Source organism: Pezoporus flaviventris, unplaced genomic scaffold (assembly GCF_033815535.1).
Source record: "Pezoporus flaviventris isolate CSIRO_AGI_PZ_B2104156 unplaced genomic scaffold, CSIRO_AGI_Pfla_v1 ptg000025l, whole genome shotgun sequence".
Taxonomy (NCBI): Eukaryota; Metazoa; Chordata; class Aves; order Psittaciformes; family Psittacidae; genus Pezoporus; species Pezoporus flaviventris.
The window spans coordinates 14,354,090-14,378,277 of NW_026892573.1; the positions used below are offsets into that span (position 1 = coordinate 14,354,090).

Sequence of the window (24,188 nt, forward strand, 5' to 3'; positions counted from 1 at the left end):
TACATTTTTTAGAGCAGCTATCACTTTGTCAAAAAAGTGGGACTGACTTGTGCACAGAAGAGAGAGTTTCTTCACATCAGCTTTTTTCTTCTGCATTTTCATGCATCTTACTTTCAGGTTTCAGCTTTTTTAAACTACATCTTATCCATTTTTAGAACATACTATTAATGTGCTTGGAAGGCATACAGAGACCATGACGCTACCTCTTATTCTTCTTACTTTCCCACACAGCTCGACAGTGTACAGGCCTGTTCTGTATCTAAATTTACAAGCTGTGACAAGTGATAAATATCCTAATTCTAAAAAGCTATTGTGTACCTCTGAGACAATTAAAATTCCTTAGATACCTAGATGCAGTACATACTACATTTAGTCAACATTAGAACATGTCAGAGAAGGAACGTTTTATCCCAGGACACATCCAAGCATCTAAAAATAGGCCTTCAGCTTAAATAAAAGTATTGTAATAATGTTCATTGGGAAATCCCCTTTCTTCAGATTGCAAAAATAATATTAATTCCTAGATCATGTTGCGCTGGGCAGCAAGAACTGAGCAGAAGATTTTGTAAAAAGTGCTAAATAAATTATAGATTCCTTTTTTTTAGGGAGAAAAGTACTGATGAACAGTGCTGGATTTTTAATTCTTTCATCTAGCCCAAGAGAGTCATGCCACACACTTCAGGCGATAAACGGAGTTCTGGCCAGTCCTAATCCATACAGTCTTGTAGCAGGAGAAGATAATACAAGGGTTTCCCAATTTTGATCGTAAGATGTTTTGATCAAGACACATCATTTTATTTAAAACAAATCATTCCTCACTCAATTTTGCTTAGTTTTGTATGGAAGATATATATACCTTTCCAGGAATGGCTGGCAAGAAGGCAGCATAACTGCAATGTGTGATAGAAAGGAAATTGAAAACTGAAGAAATACAAACACTAAGCTACCACGGCACCTGAAATGAACACTATTTTTCAGATGCAAAGCAGTGCTAGGATACAACTCATTCCTTTTTTTTTACTATATTCCTTCTCTGCTTTTAGTGGTGAAGTAGAAGGGTGTCTCCCAATTCTTTGTCAATTAAAAGTTATTTTCTTTCTTTCTTTGTGGTAGTTTAATTAAGGAATATCATGGAATTTGTCTTCTTTGAGAAGGTTGCTTTAAAGAAGAAAACTAAAGGAGAAGACTGATGTCCTGTTCAGCTAGAGAAAGGTTCACGACATGCAAGAACTAACTGATCTAGGCTAGTTTTATGTTACCAAGGTCCACTGTGCAGAGTTAGTGCTGCTGATAGTTGTTGCTGGCATCAGTCCACCAGCTGGCGAGCATAGTCACCCTCTCCATTGCATCCTGGTTAGCAGTATCTACCTATTGCATCCTTGTTAGCAATGTTTACCTCTGTACAGAGAAAGACACACCATGCAACCCTAACACCCCAATTCAGACAGTGTATACTAAAATAACACAGTAACCTTACGACTGCTTGCTGAATCCACACACAGTGAGAGATGTGCCCCATTCTGAGACAGACCTCATCAATGCACAATCAGATGTAGAGGTTTGTATGGGAATGCTGCCAACTATCCTGGCAAGGTCATGTTCCTATTTGTGAACCAGAGCACTTTATTTTCCCATCCTAAATGTTCTTATATCTGCATAAGTATTTCTGACTTTGTAGCCTGCTATGGACACAGCAATGGTAACTTATACTGCGTGAAAACGTATCAGCAGTCCCTGAAGCAAGACATGGCATAAATTGAAGATTTACACCATGTAGTCCAGCTTAATTGACTCTTTACCACAAGGAACAGAGAGTCGAGGAGTGTTTGCAAAACGCAATTCAACCTGAACAGCAGCAGCTTTCTCCTCCAGCCATGCAAACCCCGCAGGTGAACCCTTAGAGCTGCCACATGGGAGGCATGCTACCATTTCTTAAGCTCGTGGCTAAGGGACTGAATGCTAGCTACTGATGGTGATATCGCTGAGGTCTAGTGTTACGATACCTTATGGTTTGTGATAACCCCCACCTGAGAGAAAAATAGTGTGCAATTGTTTCCATTTCATTCAGCTTAGTGTTCTTGGTTGGAAGGTCTCAGTTTGTCATTTTTCTGACATTGCTGACTTTATTTATTCCAGAGCTCAGATAGCTTTCTTTTAGCATTTAAATTAACTTTGGAAATCCCAAATTGAAAGCCTGTGGTCTCACACCTGTCACAAGACAAAGAACCACAATATTTTGAGCTGTTTACAGCTTCATGTAATCGTGCCCAGGACTCTAGAGCCTGTCAAGCAGCAGGCTGGAAGGAAAGGCTGTTTAAGCTGCAATTTTCAAGTTCTTCGATCACAGCTAACAGACTTGTGGCAACACTGAAAGCCACAAAAGATGCGGTTTCTTCTTTTTATTACAGATATTCTCAAGAGCACCCAGAAAACTTACATAAATGACCTCAATTTTAACCTGTTTGGACTGGATTAATGTGATGGAAAAAATGTCATGGGTGAGATTCCAGCCCAACCTCTACATGGGAAAAGTTTTCCCACTATAAATAGTGCCACGCTCTTCAGGCTGTAACACTTCTCTCACTATTAAATTAGAATTCACAACTCTCCTGCAGGATTCATAATGGGATCAAAGATTAGCAACTTCTTTGAAGTTTGTCTTCCTTTTCTCCACTGTTAATACATACCTGCACTAATCCGCCGTGGTTCTCCTAAAGTAATCAGTCACTCTCCCTCCCCAAAAGGGACAAGTATACAGGCTTTTTCCAAATCCCTGTTTATTTGTGTTCATTATCCACACTTCATTTTGCGAGCGCATAACATTTTGTTAATTGATTTTTCAGGTACTGTAAATAGGCCAGCTCTGTTTTCTGAAATCTTTCAGTCTAAATGTGATTTGCTGGTAATATTTACAGTACTTATAGCTTTGGCCTTGTTTATTGCTAGTAAGGCCCACAGCGGATTGAACTGTGTGCATGACAAATTCATAATATTTCACCTTTAACAACAGCTATTAATAATATGATTGCAATGAGATCTCTCAGTCTCCCTCTTTTAATTTGGTCGTTCTTGAAAGAGATCAAAGAAACACAACTTCAAGGTTATTTGCCTCTTGTTTAGGAAAACAAGCCAACAGCCTCACCTACCTTAAGCAGAAGTTACACAAGGGAAAACATAATTTCAAAAATGCTTTCAAAATTTAAAACTGTGATATTAGTATCTTTGTCTCTCTGTGACTCAGAATTGGCTCATAACTACCATAGTAAACTTCTGATATGCTGAAATTAATGTTTATTTTTGGAAAAGGCCTATGATCACAGAGTTTGTGATGATTTTTGTCATTGACAGTAATTGGTTCAATTGGGCACCTGCTTTTTCAAGCTGAAGTCCCTCACCGTGCTCACCAGCTCCAACCTCACAGGCAATACAAAATGCAGAATTGAGCCAGAAGCAGTATGCAGTGCTTTTGGGAGACAGACCTTTATGGATTTGAACACATCATGATTTCCACAAGCTTGAATTTCAGAAAGCACAAAAACTGCTGATGAATTCAATGAAATACCCCAGTGATGAGCCCCATAGCTGGATATCCAGAATTAACACTTTCTAAATATTGATTTGCAAACTGCAATGGAATGATAAGAGGGACATGCTGAAGAGGAGATTTTCTCAAAAGTCCTGCTGGTTGTACTTAATTAGTGGAGACTATGAAGATCGAAACTGCGATTTCATTAGAAGGGAAATTAGTCCAGAAGGGAGAAAGCAGGATGAAGAAAAAAAAAATAAAAAGAATAAGAAAAAAGAGAAAGAGAAATGGAAGAGCTCTCACTTCTTCAAAGCTTTATTTCTTAATTTTTCTTTGGGCTAAATTAAGAGATTAATCCATTCTGATGAATGCCCATAGGGTTCACTTTTAAAAGAGTCTTTCCTCCTTCATCAGGTAGAAGAGGCAGATTAGAGTATGAAAAGGAGACAATTTATAGTGAATTTTCTGTTCTTCAGATGATGGGTTTTAATTCAGATGTGACAGATGATAGGTTCCAGCTGCTGCTTGCCTTTTTATTTTCAATAGGACATTTTAAGTGATACTGTTCTGAGTGCTGCGTGTCCCCAGAAAGACATGTGCTGTGCTCTGGACTGATCGTGGCTTTACCCCAGACTTTAGAAGTTTTACTTCAACAGCAGCTCTCTTCTAACTCTGCCTGCAGAGGGGACCAGCCTCATGTTCTCCTCACATCCATATCCACTAGACTAGGTTGCTCCAAGCCCCATCCAACTTAGTCTTGAACACTTCCAGGGATGGGGAATTCACAGCTTCTCTGGGCAACCTGTGCCAGCACCTCGCCATCCTCACAGTGAAGAATTTCTTCATAATATCTAACCTGAATCTCCACTTCATCAGTTTAAAGCCATTCCCTTTGTCCTATCACTACATGCCTTTGTGAAAAATCCCTTTCCAGCTTTCTTGTAGGCCCTGTTTAAAGGGAAGGCTGCTCTAAAGTCTCCCCAGACCCTTCTCTTCTCCAGGCTGAACAACCCTAACTCTCAGCCTGTCTCCATAGGAGAAATGCTCCAGCACCCTGAACATTTTTGTGGCCCTCCTCCGGACTCACTCAAGCAGGTCCATGTCTCTTTTGCACTGGGGGCCCCAGAACTGAACACAAGTGCTGATAATATAGCCCAATATAGAAGTACTTAAGCAGGCTGCCACAGTATCTACATTATGAGGCTGGACACTGAACCAACATCTGCTCAGAGAGTCAAAGGAGAGACTAGTTTGGGCGCCTGTGATGAGATTAATATAATCTTGGGGTGATGCACTACCTTGTCCAGTGAAACTGGTGTCTGGCAGCCTGGTGTGCTAGTTGTTTGAACTGCATTTTATCCTCTGCAGATCAAGCAGTAAGAGTCACAATGACTAAATTAGGCACTCGTAATCAGTCAAATAATCCTGTGTGGAAATGAGCCAGGAAAGAGGATTTGTTGCTATCTGTTTCTTCCTTATTGCCCCATTACCCAGTACCTGTGCAAACATTTGTACTCTCCCACTCCATTTTTACTGATGGGAAAGTGAGGTGGATAATTTAAGTCACTTTTAAGAAGCCAGACAGAAATAAGTGCCAAAACCTGGAAGTGGGGCTGCCAGGTCTGAGGCAGGACAATTTTAGCACACAGAGTATCTCCCAGACTGGCCTTCTTACACCTAAACCCACAAATTTTATATGGCAGTTTGCAACAATAACAAATATGATGATTAAGTACTCTGTTGAAGTTAAGCTGGCACGAAAGTTTGGCAAAACTCTTTCAACTGTTCTTTGCTCAGAAAAAGCAGGCTTTGCAGAATTGAGAGTTTCATGAGTGTTTTCAGTTTTGACAAACTTCAGCCTAGTAAATTTACAACCCCTCAAAATGTTTCAGTTTGGCGCTTTCATATAAAAGTAGTTCTGCATTTGCAAACCATCTTGATCTTCTTGCCCCTACTTGCTCATTGCAGGGAGTTATACAGACCCTCCCACTGTGGTACTGCTTCCCTCTTCTGCGTGCTCCTGTTGGCAGAGGAAGAGGTAAATTTGTAGACAGTAAAAACATTATCTAAGCTATTAAAATATTATCGCATTTAAAATACTATCACAAACATCATATCTAAACCTAATGAAAGTAATGGACAAATTATACTTCAGCATTGTTTCAATGTCTGCAAACAGAGAGAAACCACTGTGCCTACAGCTCCAAGTCATTCTTTGAATGGTGCTTTTTTCCCAGCTGTAACAACTAGACTATGAAAAGAAAATGGTAAGATTCTGGAAAGCAGCTAAACTCTCTTTTCAACCCTTGCTTTTCCTGGCAGACAGTTTTGCCCCACAAAGCTGAATATCCTAACTCAATAGTTCTATTTTAGTTCTATTCAGTGATGGCATAAAGTGATTCTTCCATCAAGATACTAATACCAGAACAAGACCAGAAGGGGAAAAAAATTGGATATGCCATGTAGAAAAATGAACAGAAAATCAGTCATAGAAACAGGATTGGAATGTATTTTCATATAGGAAAATCTTTGTGTATAAGAACTATTGGTATTTCTGTCCACCACGTGGCAGTTTTGAATGTTCTACCTTTTTTTGAAGCAATTAGCCACCTATTTAAGGCCTCTGTGCTCACTTTAATTTCCCTATTTCTCCACCCACCAGAATCTGAAACTTTGACATCTTTGTTCATTGGAGTGGAAATTCAGAATTTAGCAAAGCCAGGCAATGCAAGGTCAATAAACAGGATGAAATAGACACATTGAAGAAGGAATAGTGGAAGTTTGTATAAAACATGCAATTTCATATTTTTATAATTTTAAACAAAACAATAGTTGTCATGAGATGTACTAAACGAAGTTTTATAATATTCATTGTTGTTTTCTTGCTTAGCCTGAAAAGGAATCTCTTCACCACTCAGAGCTGTAGGAAGATACTGAATAGCACTGTCTTTTAGTCTAGCACCTTGCCAGAGAAGAATTGCCTCTAACACCAGGCTATTATTCAATTTTAAGAATCTTAAGCAATAGGGATTTTATCACTTGAGATGGAAGATTATTTAACAGACTAGTAGACCTTATGACTACAAAGTATTTCCTGATATTTTATCTACATTCTTCCATTACCTAAACTCATAGCAGTTATTATACCTCAACTCATCCTATACAATCCATTCTTCCTCCAATCCTCCACACATCGAACTGTTTCATGGTGTTTAATGAATTATTTCCCATGTGATACTTACAGCATATTAGAGTCTATTCTGAAGTACACAAAACTCCATTAGGAGAACATTTAGCTGATCACTGGAAATGCAGGTACAAGCAAGTGGGAGAAATCTAAGGCCCTTAAACTAGCAAACTACTAAACGAGAAACTACAGTATAGACATCATGTTACTGCACTGCAGAATCACCAGATAATATTGAGAACGACATCCCACAAGAGTGGGCCTTTGTTGTATGACATGAGCCTCTTAGACAAATTTTACTGGGGCAAACACAGGAGCAGCTTCAATATAATGCATTTAAAAATCCAAGGAAAAATACGCAGTTGGGTATTTAGTTATAAGTTAGCAATCTAGAAGTTTTTCTTGATGTTTACACAACTGTTTCTCTCCACTCCAAATTGCACTGGTTTCAACCTTAACATGACTTTGCTAGTTGTTTGCTTTTTCTCATACTTAGCAGAGAATCCAAGTGTCTGAATTTTTCAATTCTAGTCAATTTAGAGTGTGAACAAATTCAGCAAATTTTTTGACATACAAACCTCCTTCTGTCTAAATAAAGAAAAATGGTTTAGAATACTATTAATTTTTAAACCTCAAAAGCAGTAGGCCAGAACTGGGGGCACACTTGAACTTTTCAGGTAATCTTGAAGGAAAGTGCTACTGGAAAAAAACTATCATCTGTGACATGGAATAAATCTGGGGAGAGCTGATAACAGGACCTGGAGCTGAGCCTCAGCCTGGGGTTGCCCAGATGTCAGGCCATGTGGCTTTCCCCCAGCAGAAGACCTCACATGGGCCTTGGTGCACTGTGGCATAGAGCTGCTCTGATGTGGGAAGCTGGGGGTGAGAGGTGTGAAAGTGTCACGGAGAGCTGCAGGCTCCCCAGTGAATGGAGACGAACATTAGCAGCAACAAAGGATGGACCCCATCCACTGGTGCACTGAGCTCTCACTGCTTCCACTTCTCTGAGTTTCATTCAAACAACTGCCCTTGTTCTCCCCATGGAACAAAGAGCTCACCCTGAACCATTTTAACCATTTCATTTTGAGCACAGCAGGACAGGCAGTGGTGAGCCGTGATGAGCTCTCCTGACCCATCCTAGGAGTGGTCTTTGGCTTCTGTCATTGTATCCCACTTCTTTCAACAAGGTGGGAAGCTGCCACTATCATGAAAGAGCTTCACAGACCTTTGCTCCCCTGTGTGCCAACCACAGGTTACACATGAGCATCAAAAAATGGATTTTAAATGGCCAAAACAGACTAGTGACCTAGTTTGTGGGTCAGTTCTCTGACACAGAAGCTGGTGGGATGCTGAGCAGTTTGGTTGCCAGAGCTGTTCCTCCAGCCTCATCACACAATCAGGCAGGACCCCATAGGAGCAGACCCCCTTACAACTGATCCTGATTAGCAGCTGGTGGAATGGCTGCCCCAGATGGTGTGTTATCAGTGAACAACAGCCTGGCTTATACCCATACTCCAGGGACAGGATTCCAGGAAAGACCAGAGGACAAGCAGGCAAGTTCTGCACAGCCTGCCCCGTCCCTACCATGGGAAAAGAGCATAGTCCCACCACTGAAAATCTATTTAATTGAGTCAATCAGAACACGTAAAGCTATTGCCAGAAAGACAGCTGAGGAGCATAGCACAGGCTCCTTGCCCATCCAACCTTACTGCTTTCAGAGAGGTCACAGGAAGGGGAGAAATCTGATGAAGAAAAAAGCTGCCACATCACAGCTCCATTAACAAATTTCTCCATAACATAAACAACATGTCTCCTTACTCTAAACAAGTGCAGTTTTACTCCCTAGACAGTATTCAATCAGTATTAGCATGCCAAAATGAGACAGCAGTTGGGATTTTTGAAAAGAAATGTAATCATCAGGGGTTTGGGAAGAGCTAGCACAACACCACATCTGGCAGGGGAGAGAAAAACAGTAACAGGATCTCACTAGGACCCCATCAAGAATTCCTGTTTTCCTTAAAACACTCTGTCGCTAAAATAAATCTCTGTTTTTCTTTCACACAGCCATAGTCACCTGCTTTTTATGGAAGATACAAGATCTTGAGGTGAGCCCCTCTATTTGCAATAGTAGCAGCCCCTCTATTTATAACCTATGCACATTTCTAAGATGTTTTCAATTAATTCTGCCTCCCTGACATGCAGAGATGCTGCTTAAATAGGAAATTGTGTTATCATACGTGTTTGAAGATTTCTAAAGCTTTTTTTTTTTTTTGCATTTTCTACCCTACTGAGCTACGAAATTAACAGTAAATTTTCACTCTTCCCTCTAGGAAGTCTGATTTAGTCAAAGATACAGTCTCAGGTGGTAACTACAGAATCAGCTATTTATTTAATTTAAATAAAACTATTCTTCCAGCATAAGTGAAGGGAAGAAATAATATGTCATGCCAAGATGCGTTTCTTCTACATCCATTCTTGGGGTTACTCTGTTCACGTTGAAGTGCACTGCTGATCTGTGTTAAATAAGCTGTAGTTGAAAAAACCAATTTGTGTTTCTTGGGTGTTGGGCAACTAATTTAACACTTGCTGGCACATAGACTAGAAATAGCAAAAGAGGATACAGTTTTACACTAATAACGTTTCTATGACAGTTAATTCAACAATAAGGAAACATCTGCCTTATCAAGAGTGATGAAGAGGAGCTGTGTTGCCTTTAACCCAAAGAAAGTGGGTCATGTTACGTGTCTTATCGTGTGATGACTTACCCGAGGGCTGATGCCTTAAACACAGGGCATGCTCTCACCCACTTGGCAGCACACCTTTGTCTCTCACCCACATACAGGAGGAAGCATTATCCATTTGTAATTAAAGACGAGCAAAAGACTTCTGGGCTGGACAGCTGTGTGTGTCACAGGATCCACCTCAGAGAGATGATCCTTGGGAAGTGCTCATTCTGTTGCTCCCCCATGGAAGTGGAGGGAAACTGCTTAGATGAGATATCTAACTTGCCCACAAAAGCAGAAATTATAGGTCCTACAGACTGAGCTTGTGTCTACACGAATTTGTACAAGCAGAACTCTTCCCCTGGGTAATTTTTGTATCTGTCAGAAACATGCACAAGTTGGTCACAACATTCTAATCCCAACATTAAAGATGGTTACTATGGTCAACAAAGTCAGCTGGAACAAAATATGTGCACCAAATACTTCCACATCCATGGATTCTGCAACTAAGGAATATCGTTTCAGATTTCATAGGCTTAATGTACAAATATAATATTAAAAAAAAAACAGAATATATAAATGAAATCAACTTCTTTTAAGACAAATGAAGAGTTAGATGTAACTTTCTGGAACTGAGATTATTAATGCTTCTCCAAAGAAGTTTTTTGAATAGATATCAATTGATTCAAATTCTACAATCTGAGGTAATTTCCTGTTAAAGAATTCTCAGTTGTATGAACCTGTATATTTCCACTGTGTTCAAGGATAGTGCTGTATCTACAGGTGCTATTTTTTTTTCAAATTCACCCTTGAAATTGGTAGACAACAACACTTCTTACAGAGATGTAGTTGAGGTCTAAGCAGAAATCAGGTAATTCTGTCCCTATCAAAGGTTATAAGTAACCAAACACACAAAAAAAATACAAGGATAAAAGGAAAAACTGTGCTTAAAAAGCACAAAGCAAAATAGGCTGACTACCCTCAAAATAAATTTATTAGGAAATAAACAGAAATGAGCGATCAGTCCAACCTGAAAGCAAAAGGCAAGTGCTTGTTTGGGATGACTGGCAAAGTTAGAAGTCCCTGGACACATTAGTCTTTGGCATTTCAGTTACGCAATCTAAAATGGGAAAGAGAAAACCCTTATAGTTTTTAACTATTTTCACTTCATTTATTTTAATTCATTTCAAATGAATACAAACACTGAAAGATTTAGGAGTTTGCAGCACCTTGGCTTCTCCGTTGTTTCATATCACCTGGTTCCCACTGTCTGCACCCCTCCTGGCCTGATCCCAGTTGCTCTGATCCTGAAAGAGTTTGGGTTGAACTCAGTCCTCACAGAAAAATGGTCATGAAAAGCCCTCAATTCCCATTCCTGCTCTGGGCCCAGGACATGCACACACTTTCCAGGAACTGCACAATCCAGTGGGTATTATTTTGTACTTGGTAAAATCAGCAGTCTTCACAGAAAATAGGATTTGAAATTACATTCGAGACATGGAATTCTTCCAAGTGTGTAGAAGATACAACAGCTACAATATCAGTTCTGATCCTTTTCACATCTCTGACATTATTTGATTAATTCTCTAAACTGACTTTATTACACCGCATATTAACAGGCAGAAGAAACACAGATGTGGAAGATTATGTTGCTCATTTTAGATTATCTTTGTCCTAAAGTGTTCTTCATGGCTGCAATATACCTACCAAACACAGTTTACTGCAATTATTTGCTTCAGCTTGTAAGAAGGGATATTCTAAGTAAAAATAAAATAGAAAAATGCCTCAGATTCACTCTTAATGCGGTTTTCTCTAGAACAGGGAAACCAGCCCCTTCTACATGCAATGTACATTCAGCACCTATTCATCTATTATTAATAATATTTTTAAAAATCACTCTAGGAAGTCAAGGTAGCAAACTTACAACTCAGTGGCACAGAAAAGATTAGTGAGAGCTGCACAGATTACATTAGTCCTAAATTATACACAAACTCCGGCCTGGACCATCCTGGAGTACATCTATTTAATATCCCTCCAGAAAGAAGGACTCTTTTTGAACTTACGGTTGGTTGTCCTGCTTTGATCACTCTGAGCACTGTCATTTGACTGGTTGCTGGAGACAGAGGATACGCTTGAGCTCCTGACAAAACCAAATGTGGCCAATTTAGCTGCTGGTAACCGTGAATAACCTGGAGGACGAAGTCCAGGCTGGCAGGGCTTGGGGAGATTTGATTTTGCAGCACTTGGACATGAGCCTTTCTTAAGATCAACTGAAAGAAGGAAAAAGAAAGAAATTCTTATTAAATAAACTGAACTGGGATACACTGATCATTACCTGCACCACCCAACTACATAGTCAGTAAAAAGACTGAATTCAAGTTTCAACAGCTGCTCAAACTCCAGTGATGTCTTATTCTCACTCCACTAAAAAGAAGTTCTGTGTAAAAATTACAGGTCATAATAATTCTTAAAACACGAAATGCATCAAAGACCCATGAGGAATGACTCAAACTTCCAGCAAAGTAACATAGTTCAAGTCTGCTAAGATTTTTTTTTAATGTTATCTTCTTTTATGCTGTATCACTTTCTAATTTTACATTTGTTATATGGCAATTAAAAGAAACTCGTACACACCCTACTCATGGCCTCCAATTTTGGAAACTATTGTAGAATGCCTACAGTCCACTTCAAGGACACAGGAGTTCTTTGTATTCCATCAAAGAAAACACTTCTTTGAAGTTTTTCTTTTAAATTTCCCTAAAAGAAAATGCCTTTTTTCTTGCACCGAGCCTGGAAACAAGGACATGACTGGTAAAGTTGTACTTTTTTAATATACCAGCAGCCATTTCCACTGATGGACTTCTCGCCTATGTGAATGACATCAACCAAGTCCCAGACAACTGCCAATAGCAGGCTTATGACAGATGAAGCTAGACAACAGTAGTAGTTCAGCTACGATGTCTCTGTGGTAACTGCTAACTAGTCATCTTTCTCCAGTTTGTGTCCTAACTTGCATCCTTGCTGCTCTTGGCTAGTCGAAATTTTCTAGGCAAATCTAAACACAGGCCCATAAATGCTCCAAATTGTCTTCATGGATCAAAGGTCCATGAACACAGCAGGATTGTTTTCAAGAAATCAAAGATTAGAGTTTCCTTTTAATTGGAATGTCTGGATACCAAATGGATCTGAACCTCATGTGTACATAAAATTTCTGTCTAGGTTTGACGATGTCAGATTCCTGTTCCTCTTGGAATACCAAGAAGCAAAATCATATCTTTAAAACAAACAAACAAAGTTCTCCAAAAGCTGGTGCCAAAGCGTTTAATCAGTCATCAGGTTTGGTGGGTTAGGAAGCAAGCCTGCAATAAAATAATCAACATATTCTGCCAGAAAAAGCCACAAAGTCACCCTTTTTCCATTCTTTTTCAGTGAGCCCTATTTGTGCATTAGCGTGACATATACTTCAAAGGAAGAAGTGAACATTCATAATATAAAGCAAAACTGGGAATTAACTGCACAGTAAGAATGCAATCTTCATATTATTACAGTATTTAATTCTTTTGTAAACTATGTAGGTCACAGCCTTATTAATTTTAATGAAGCATTACACTTTGAGGAGACTTTATAGAAAACAAGACTAACTCCTTTAAGCAGAAAAATGTTATGGTGATTTTGAAAGACAGATGTGTACCTCATCACAATAATAATACTAAGTTTTGTTCAACAAAACCAAGCCTTTTTTCTTGAAATAGAAATATGTGAAACATCAGACTAAGAATTTTGTTATTCTGTAAAACACATTCCTTTAAAAGACCCCTATCCTGAATCTGCTTTTATTTGGATGATGTGCAGATGAGTTCAGAAATACCTGTAGGCTCCAGGAGCAGGTGAAGAGCAGTGCAGGCACATTAGCATGGAGAACAGGTAAGCAGTGATGTTTACCATCAGTTTACTGCTAGGCTTGGGCAGCACTGCTTTGACAGTGGTCTGTTACAGCTATTTATTTTAAGGCTATCTGCAAAGTACCACAAGCCAGACATCTTATCTACTCAATGCTGGGGACATTCACACCACAACTAGATGATCCTACGGCAAGCCACTAAAGAGCCTGATCTCAATTCTACCAGCAGAGCTTGCAATTAGTGTGAATCATGTAATTGATTTTCATGCAGGAACAAGAAAAAGTGTCCAGTGAAAGGCTTTAAGAGTCCCAAACGATAAAAACGACATGCTAGTCATCTTCTAGACAGAACCTCTGTTTGAGAGGACTATTTCTGCATTGACAAGTGCTGCATGGCAGGACTCGGACTGTCTATGCCACTTCAACAGTATTTTGGATATCTTGCTTACCCAGCTGACTGTGCAGTCACACACTTGTTTGTGGCTGTGCATGGCCAAACATCATCTTTGTCAGATAACTATTGCGTACATAAGGGCAACTGCATGTGATAAAAGGCACACAACTTAGTCACAGTATGCAAAATATTACAGGTGCTGTTTCAGTGACAGGACCAAGACCAGGTAGCCTCCAGATTTGAAGCACGGAAAAGTATCCGTGCAAAGTGGCTGCAGGAACCTGCCCAGGTCAGTGGCAGCAGGGAGAAGGTATGGGATGGTCAGTTGCAGGTTTTATAGTTTCAAAAAAAGTACCAACAGGCTTGCACTATGCAAGCTGAGAGCTGAGATTGCTTTTTCCTAATAGTCTCTGAAAACTGATGTGGAAAGAGAAATCTTTCAATTTTACAGCAAAAGCTATAAATATCACAAATTTCCTGCAGCAGAATAGGGGAAATTCCACAGGGTCAGGGGGAAGGGGAGGGGAAAAAGTGATTAGAAATGGTTTTATTTAAAAAGCACTTGAGATGTGCTTGCCCCAGGGCAGTGAGGTTCACCTGGGACTCCCATGTCTCCAGCTCAAGCACAGGGATGCCCACACCTAGTTCCCAGGCTGCCAGTTCTCTGCACTGCCATAAAACTAACCACTACAGCTGTCACTGAAGAAGAATAATTTCCTTAAAACCAGAAGGATTCAGGTGACAAATTACCCAGCCATCTCTACCTATTCTTCAAGATCATTCTCCCAGACTGGGGCAGAGGATCCAGTGTTTTTTCTCACACTTCTCTGTCTGTTTCAGTTTATGACTTCAATTCAAATTGTCCCTGAACTAACAATATTTGGTATCTTGAACTCATCATCATCCTTAAATTATTTTTCATTTCTATTCTTTGTAATCCAGCTCTTCCGTACTATGAATGTCCTGGGGGCAGGACATTATCCTCATTAAGGATGCATTCAAATCCTTAAAACTAAGTAATTTTGTGTCTTCTTTCTCATTAAAATACATGAGACATCAGCCTATTGTACATATTTTCTAAGTATCATTGAGTTTTATGATGCACGTTCTTTCTTTGTTTCTGTTTCTTAGAAGTATAGAAGCACTCCTGCAAACAAGGTCTGGGAGTTCAAAACAAAAGTTAGTTTAATGAGCACTTTTCATTTTAATAAAAATCTGCTAAAATAAGCTTTAAAAATTTGCAAAAATTCATTCCAGTTGTCTCACTGCCTGAAGCTAATTATAGAATTAAGTATTGCTGTCTGCATGGCACACAAGTAATTTTCTATGACACTTCAAGCTGTTTCCATCTAGGAACATTAAAACATTTTGAGGCAGGGACTGATTGACACAAGCCAGATGTGCCTGGGGATCCTTAAGGAAAGACTGAGCTAGACTTCTTATGCATCCCCACCACACATGAATCACTCTCCATGCACAAGTATAAGGAACTTTCATGTGACTTCTTTGTGAAATCTGAAATTGAAAGAAAAGTTTTACACAGATATGTTCTTTTGAAAAGAAGAGTAGTGGTTCAAGACTTCACTTGAGATTCAGGGATCCTTGTCAAGCCTTTGTGCTCTTGTGGTGGGTTGTTGGTTTGTTGTTTTTTGACAAGCACGTCTTTTAAAACTTTAATCATTAGGTGTCATTTTCTCTCAGAAAGCTCACTTTGTTTTATAGGATGTTCTGAACATCATTATTCTCATTTCATATTCGGGAATCTGGGGCAAAGGAGTTACCTGCAAGGTCACTGAATTAATCAGAAATAATACAAGCAGAGTTAAATTCCTGCACAGTTAATCCACCTCAGAGTTAACCCAGTCATTGATATCTTTGCAGATTAAAAACAAAAACAAGCAACCTATTCTGTTGCTACTGCCTTTGTGGTTTCCCTGTCATAGGCATAATGACTTCTGTCTGAACAAGAACTGAAGAAAGGGGCTTTAAAAACAGAGGCTTTAATGATTTACACTCAAAGAGCTATGAGCTGGTTGTGCCCAGCTGCTCTGAGGATCTCTCACCCAAATGTCAAGCCTGGGACAGTTCAATTACAAAGGAAAAACAGTTGTCCCTGCTGAACATCAATTAATTTCTGATCAGCCAGTACACCGTCTACTGTAGGAAGCGCTCATCTCCTCTTGATTCAGATTTAAAAGCCCCAAAAAGCTGCTCTGTGCCTTCCTAACTCCCAGATAATGAAAGGTTGTTCAGCAGGTTCTCAGCGCCCCAAGAATTTGTCAGTTCACTTTTGTCCATGTTTGCTCAGAATGTGTCCTTGCTCACTTTGACATGCAGAGCAGCAGCATTCCACAGAAACTTCCAGCACAGGAATTGTCAGTGCCTGATCCACCCTTACTGCATTTTCTAGTGAAAGCCCAGAGCAGCAAGAACTCTTCTCTGTGCACCAAAGCCATGGCTCATCTGCTCATCTGCTGCTAATCAGCTGCTCAGAAGGGCTGCAGGTGCCCAGCCAGCAGTGGTGCTTGGCTTTTGCCAGGGAGGAGGCAGCATATGAAGCATTTGCCTGCTGTTGCATCCAGCATTCTTATGACTGGCAATTTGGCACAACAGTTATATAGACAACCCTTGTGATATGATGCATTTTGGTTCTCTGAAGACACAGTAATTGGGGCGAACAGAGAGGTGGTATATGGCTAAGTCTTGATACAGTGGCAATGCCCTTAGCAAAACTCTCATAAAGAAGTGTGTCTCTCCCTTTGAGCACTTAATTTTTCTTTACAAAATACAGATTGTTGTCCGAAAGAAAGCAGAGAATGCCAAATGAAAACACTGCAGGATACAGAATATTTTCCCCTCTGAATTCTCCCCCTGTCACTATTTCTTTAAACAATTAAGAAGTTTGTCGGCTCAAATCCAAGTAATTGAGACTGAAAACCTATAAAATAAGCACACAGCTGGAGTAGCAGTAAGGCAGTATTTCAGGAAGTAACCTCAAAACCCCTTTTCTATTATCAAATCTCATTTACTAGTTCAAGTTATTAGGTATTCCTGAGAATAAATGTGAAAGCAAAGCTTTCCTACCAAGAGAAAGCTGTAGACATATTGTAGTATTCATGATGAAATACATTATACATATACAAAGACACAAATAAATGTATATATCTGTGTGTGCCTGTGTAATCAGGAACATAGCTGTCCTGATTTATATGTGAATTGTATCTTCAGTAAGAGCTGGCTTGCTTAGAAATTAAATGAACTGCTAGACCCTCAGGACTGGCAAATTTAATACACAAAGAGGTGATAAGGAAACATCATTTCATTAACTCACTCTTTGAGAAAAAATACCATAAATACTACTGAAAAATGGAGAATTAAGTGAAGTTTTAATTATGAAATCTCTGTAATACTTTTCAAAATCAGACATTAATTCCATCACAATAATCAGCTAATTAATGCAAATCCTAACACGCTTGCTCCAAGAAGTCTTTATAACCAAGAAAACACATTCATCATTTATATGTTATAGGCACAGTATCCTTCAATGCTTGTTTTGAATTAAAGATTTCCCATAGACGGAACCGAGCCAATTTACATAAAATAAACTTTTGCAGACGCTGTTGCACCTTTAAATACATCATGATTCAATTACTTTCTATCTTACATACAGTGTAGAATGCTGTTTCATACAGGCAGACTGCTTGCCTGACCCGTATGAGGCAAAGCATCACCTAAGAAGCAGCACTGCTCAACAAGGAACTCACAGCAAAAGCCGGCACATGTGTACTGTGTCCTACAGATGGATTGCTGCTCTGGTCACATTTTAGGCATCACACTTGGACATAAGACTTGTGAGATCATTCATTATTATTTTACTTTCTAGTTGTGTCTTCAAACTAACGAAACCCTTAATGTACTTGTATCACTTGGAGTCCATCACGGCAGTTCAGGGATTTAATTATCAATTACTTTAGAGTCAGTTTTATGAGTATTAGTATTATACACAGGCCAAACCACTCAGCTTATCAGTGCTGTTTAAGCAGACTGCTACATTATGAATGGAATGGCAAAGGGGAATAAAATCCTCATTATGAGGCACTGCTTCTGTCCTCAATACTGTGCCATGGTGATTTCAGTTTAAAAGCCTTCCTGTGATACCTCACAGTTTGTCATGGGATGGCAACTGGCTAGATCCTTCTGCTCCCATTACCCCAGGGCAGGACTGAAATCACTAGGATTAGAAACTGGATTAAAAGCTCAGAAATAAGCTGCAAGAGTTGCTGACTGCTGTCTTGAAGGCAGAACTGGTATTCTTGAGAGAAAAATACCCCCTAGACCTGAGCTGCTTTTGCTGCAGTCAGCCAAGATCTCACACCCCACAAGACCCCTGGGCAAGGGTCTTACCAGCTCCCCTGCCAGTAAGCATATGTTTATGCATTTCATTTGCTCATATTTATAAATATGATTATTAATCAAAACTGTGCTTAATCCTGTTTCTCAAATATTACATCAAAACCAATAATGCAGATTTAAGTTTAATACCACAGCTAACTGCAAGTTGAGGAAAAGTGGTTGAAAATGGTGTTGGGTACCTTAAAACAATTGGCTGATGGTGCCTGCCCTACCCCGAGCCCCTCCAGTGAGCCTCACACCAGCTCTGGCATGCCAGGTGTTGCTTTCCTATCCAGACCCCCCCAGCAATCAGGGACCCATCTCTGGTCTGTATTTGTGCACCAGCCTGGACACAGCCACAGGAACCAGTTCTCTGCTGCCCTTCCACTCCTATACTAGTCTTCTCCTGTTTGCTGTCACTCCAGTCTCTTTCATGAGCAATTTATTCTACTTAGATGGAATTATTAAAGATGAAAGGACTGGTGGGCTGACCTGTGAAGTTATATGATGCTAAGAGAAAGAATAAGTCATTTGAGGTATGCAAGGAAAAAGGCTTTGGACAAGGAAAAAGTTTATAAGCCGATCTTGAATGGATAATTGGGAAATAAAAGGCCAAAATTAAAAGAATGTAAAAAGTCTAATATAAGGTAACAGAAATGCATGAAAGACAATAAAAGAACTCAACAAAGAGCAGTGAGAAGTACTTTGCAATGGAATAAGATGTTGCAGATAAAATAAACATATCCTTCATCTCACAAAGGAATTGTAAGGTAATATGCCAGAAGTGAAAACTATGTGTCCTGGGATGGACAATGAAAAACTAGAGAAATTAACAACCTTTCCAGAACAAGTCTTGGGTAACCTAAAATCAATAAAAGCAGTCAGAGCCCAAAGACCAGATGAGACACACTTCGGGATCCTGAAAGAGATGGCAGACAGATTATTGGACTACCATGAGTTATCTTTGATAGCATAATTGAAACAGTGATGTATTAATAAAGAAACAAACAAAATAACAGTTGTAAGAAGGAAATTATGGAGATTTGTGAATTAAATTTTATCTGCAAAGCAGACAAGGTCCAAGAAATAATCAGTGACAAGATCAAAAAACCACAACTTTTGATCAATAGGAAAAGCTTTAGGAAATCAATTTTTGTGGAACAGGAATTGCTCTAACAACCACTGCAATTTCCTCATGTATACTTCTCATGCACTGACATTTTTAAAGGAAGCATTACTGGCAATAAATAGAACTGATAGGCGGATGTTTAGATTTTAGAATGTCACGTAATGTAGGAAGACAGTAAATTGATACAAGACAAGTTCCAATTTGGGTTAAAAATGGCTACAAAAAAAGTCACATGTGCAGTCCTTGGTGATGCAGGATTATATAAATAATGGATGGATGGATTATGAATAAATAAAAATCAAGGCAACATTCATTTCCAAGGATGAGAAAAGACAGTGGATTTGATAATATATCCTGTTCATATGTTCTTCTCATATCTATCTCCCAGACTGGCTCCTGTTACACAATGGCTTACCCTACCTAATGGCTTATCCTGAACTTGCAGCCTCTTGCAGTTTCATTTCAACAGAAAATCTGATCCAATTGCTCTCTGCACCTGCATTCCTGTGTTCAATGCTACTGAACTCAATTCACCGAACTGAATTGGTATTTACTACCCAGGGTGCAATCTTGGAGTGTCTCAGAAGTCACATACAGCTGAGCTTGGTCAGCATCAATATAGATAAACTCCAGATGCAGGTCAAATAGCGAAGGATAGTGTCAAGAGACACTGTGTTACAGACAAGCTTGATTTTCTAATAAACCCCAAATCCTGGCAACCTGTATTACTGACTGATGCTGTCCTCTCAGGTAAGTCAAGATGCTCTGGCCCATTTCCATTCTGATTTTCTCTAAATTTTTTCTGATGCTTAGTATGGAGAAATGGACACTGGGGAAAAAGAGTAATGGTTTTCAAATACCTACAAAGGGGAGAAGGCCCCATGTCCACTCCAGAGGAGTGTAAAGAGGAAGTAAATTGCAACAATGGGGATTAAGCAAAACAGTAGGGAAAACTTTTAAATTGAAAGCAGGCAATGCATTGGAACAGCTTGCTTTCAAAGGCTGCAGGATCTCATATTGAAGACTTTTATAAATAGAGTTTCATGAGCAGGTTAAATAAACATCAATCAGAAGGAATCCTGTGCTGGGCAAGAGGAGGGACCGTATAATCCCAAGTCATTATTTAACTTTATCCCTTATGACTCTTTTAAAAAATCTCTGCACACTTATAGTCCACAGCTGCTGTGTTTCACTTTGGCAGTGACTGATTTTCAGTTGCCTCTGAACTTGCTGCCATTTAAATGTACATTGCTAAAACCTCCAAGCTTTTCCAGGCTAACAAGGAATGCCTTGTAGAAGTAATTATCTCTGTCTTGTGGCACCATACACTTCTCCTTCTGATTCTTCTCTTGCTTTCCCCCCCCCCCCCCCCCCCAGTTCTGCCCAGGGTCATGCTGAGCTGGAGAGCAACTGGAAGGAAAAAGATATTGGAAATGCCTCCAAAGAGGTGTATACCAGGGCTTCAGAGAATCAGGATCTCTGCTGGCAATTCTGAACACTGACCAGGCTTTCAGAGCACAACATGGTGGGGAATGGCATATTCAGATGGCAGAAAAGGTCCAATTAACTTCCACAGAGCAAAACAAAGATTTTCCAGGCATTGCAAAGAGGAGGAAGATAAAAAAAGAGTACAATGAAAATTATTACTGAAATTGATTCTTCTTTGGCAATGATCTGTTAAGCAATCTTTCTGCAAGTCCCAGACTCCCTAGTCAGCCTTGCTGCAGGATAAAAAGACACACCTCAACGACTGCTGTTGGAGCTTTGTCGTATCAGGTCAAGATGTCACTTACTTTGTGATATTTCTGTCTGAAAAAAAAAACCCGTATCTTATTGGTGGCTACAGTTAAAGGAAGGAAAGAAAGTTCATACTTTACCTGAAGCATCAGGATGATAGAGGCTGGGAGCACTCGTTATTTCTCCTTGCTGATGGAGACAGCTACCTGAGGATCTCTGACTTGCAATGAGAATCCTGCTCTTTGCAGATGGTAACCTGGACACTGCACCCAGTCCTAACTGTGGCTTGAGTATCATGGCAGATCGATAAAAACTTGGTGGGACCTCATAGTGTGTATATGGTGGAGGGCAAAATTCATCTTTTGCAGGCCTTTCCCCAACCTACAGAAAAATCATTAACACAGATATTTATGCAAGAAATCAATAAATCCAGAAAATACGGAGCTGAAAGTTGCTTATAAAGGCTAATTCTCCCTCCTTGTGAATCTGGGCTTCAGAGCACTGCAGACTGATCATCACTTTCAAAAAGTGATGGTGTTACCATATGAATCACTCTCCAAAAATACATACACACACACATTAGTCTCAATACAGAACTAAACCCAAATAAAGAATTGATGTCTTCCCCAAAAGAAAACAGACAAATGGAAGATCTTGAATTAGTGAAAATAAAGTTACTGTTAAGTCCTGAAAGGTGATATTATTTATAGAGGTAGGCACATCAAGAGAGTGTGTAAGTGAAATTTTTGTTAGAAGTTACTTAAAACACTCTGAGATACAATTTTGTGGAAACTCGCTTTTAATTTAGTTAAAAATAAAGCTGAAGGTATTTTGAGTTCATTTAATGAAAGAAATGGTATTGTCAAATCGTTTGTGTGAGAAAAAAGCCCCCGCTACATGTTCTTAATTCAAAATGTTCACTGTAACCTGTGTTCCTAAAGTTCCTGAAAAGAGACCTAGTTCTGGAAGTGGGCATGTTTTACATTTGAATATTCCAAATCAGAGGTATAAAACCCAGCTGTCCGTTTGAATTGGAGAAAAAAAGCAAATTTGCAGATGTGAAATATTTTGTGTTTATCACACATAGATGCTGCCTTGCTAAAATGAGAGACAAATCTCTCAGTATACTAACAGGTGCATACTGTGAGGACAGAAGTTAAGTACCAAGCTGAAAAATATCTCCATCAAACTGGCTGTTACCAGAGGATTTGTAGTCAGGGAATGACATGGCTCCCCAGTTCAGGCCTTGCATCTTTCTATACTCAAGCTGGGCTCTGATGCCCACCTCACTGTTCTGCTTCATGATTTAGGAGAAGGGTGCACAGCAATGTCAGTATTTTCATCTCTCTCACCTGCAAAGAACTGTTTACATTTCTGGGTAGAGCCCAGCTTCATCGTTGTCTAATAAAGAGCAATACCAACATATTGCGGACAAGACCCATGGATATTTTTTCAGTGCATCTGATTTAGGCCACAGGAAAAAAAAAAAAAACAAAACCAAAACAGCTTAGGAAATGGGAAATCTGAAATAAATTTGTTTTAAAGTTAATCAAAAAGTGCCATAGGCTATCTAGGAAGACATATAACTGAAAACTAATTAATTGTGTTGTAAGTTATGAAGCATATAATATGCCAGATCAATTTCTATTTACCAATTATAAGCATTTAGAATATGTCCTTAAATACTGGCTATAAAAGCTTTGATCCTTGTTGCTTCAAGAGCTTTAATCCTAATTTAGCAAATCTTCAATATGGTAAAAGAAAGAGGATTGGTCTTAAACTATTAAATATAGAATCTTTGAGGCTTTTGCACAGGCATTAAGAGGGCAGATTGATCAAATGCTGATTATTATGTTTTCACTCTGTATTTTCCTTTTGCTTGCAGTTCTATTTCCTGCCATTAGATCTTCCTGTTTCCTCTTTTGTTGTATTTCTATGACATATTTCTACAAGTTAGGATGCATTTTTTTTACTGTATAGATGATTCTCTAGGCTTGGATTGCAGGACATACTTAGCTTTTTATTTTCAACTTCTAGATATGACACTGTTTTACTGGATAAGATTCAGTTGTCTTTTTATTTATTTTATCTTTTCTAAAGTTATCTTTTCTATTTGTATTTTTTTTTCTTTATTTCAGCCAGATTCCCCTATACACTTCGGATCATTTCACATTTAACTGGCAGTGAACACAACAATGCTAAGTACTTCAGTATAAAGAATAGGGAAAATCTTTAATAGAGAAACCATGCCTTTTTGATAAGCTGGGTCAACTTATCCAAGCCTTTAGTCACCTCACTTTTTTCCTTTATTGACAGCATGCTAGGAGTAACACAGAAGGTCAACAAACATGCACACAAAAGGAATCACTCAATCACAAGCATAAAATGTATTCTCAAGCTGGGAGAACCAAGAAGGATTTAGAATAGAATCATTTAGGTTGGAAGATCATCAAGTCCAACTGTAATTTACCTAAATATCCCTCAAGAAATAAATGCTTTTTTTAGAAAAAAATCCTGCTTTGGGGGGGACATAAACATGTTACAAAGACAATATTTTTTTCTTTTCTATTTAACAGTGAATTTATGAAGTGTAAAATTCAACTGGTCTCAATAGAGTTGGATGCATTTGTTCATTATAAGGCCATTTTAAGGCTTTTTAGAAAGATATGGATTAATATGAGACCTGTTAACATCCTGTACTAGATTTTTTTTGTGAGGAAATTTAAATAAAAGGTCTGTTGCATCCTGTCAACTAAGAAGCAGCTCAGCTCAGAGTTTTACTGTGTGTCACTGTCTGTTCATTCCTGCTTTCTCCATTTAATGAATTTGTTAGACTGCAGCAAATGCTTGGAGCATACAGGAATTTCCACAGGCTGGTTAATCCCTAGCAGAGCTGGCAGCACAGCCAACAGGTAAGGATACCCAACACTTTCCTTAATGTTACTTTGTTTAAACAGCATCAAACATTAGTGCCTTAAGCAAGAATCATCTTGTCAAGCAGCTGCTTGAGGCAACTATCTGAGGAAAGAGTTGGCAACATTGGTTCAGGCCGTTCGGATAATGAGATTTGGTGAGGAATTGCTGGTTTGACTATAAAACAATTCCCCTTATCCCCTTTTTCCCTACAGGCCTTTTGTTTCAACAGGCTTTAATCCATGCTTTCCAGTGCAGACAGATGGGCAGCAGACACAAGGAGGTG

At 39.1% G+C, this 24,188-nt stretch overlaps 1 protein-coding gene across 3 annotated transcripts in view; it reads right to left on the bottom strand.

Annotated features, from left to right (window-relative positions):
- The window catches only part of MTUS2 (microtubule associated scaffold protein 2), a 280,586-nt gene that overhangs the window by 139,742 nt on the left and 116,656 nt on the right, over positions 1-24,188 (bottom strand). For all 3 annotated transcript variants that reach the window (XM_061457570.1, XM_061457571.1, XM_061457569.1), the window contains 2 exons: positions 21,130-21,370; positions 11,500-11,706 (listed from right to left, as the gene is read on the bottom strand). In XM_061457570.1, coding sequence (XP_061313554.1) covers positions 11,500-11,706; positions 21,130-21,370 — 448 coding nt within the window. The remainder of the gene's footprint in view (positions 1-11,499; positions 11,707-21,129; positions 21,371-24,188) is intronic.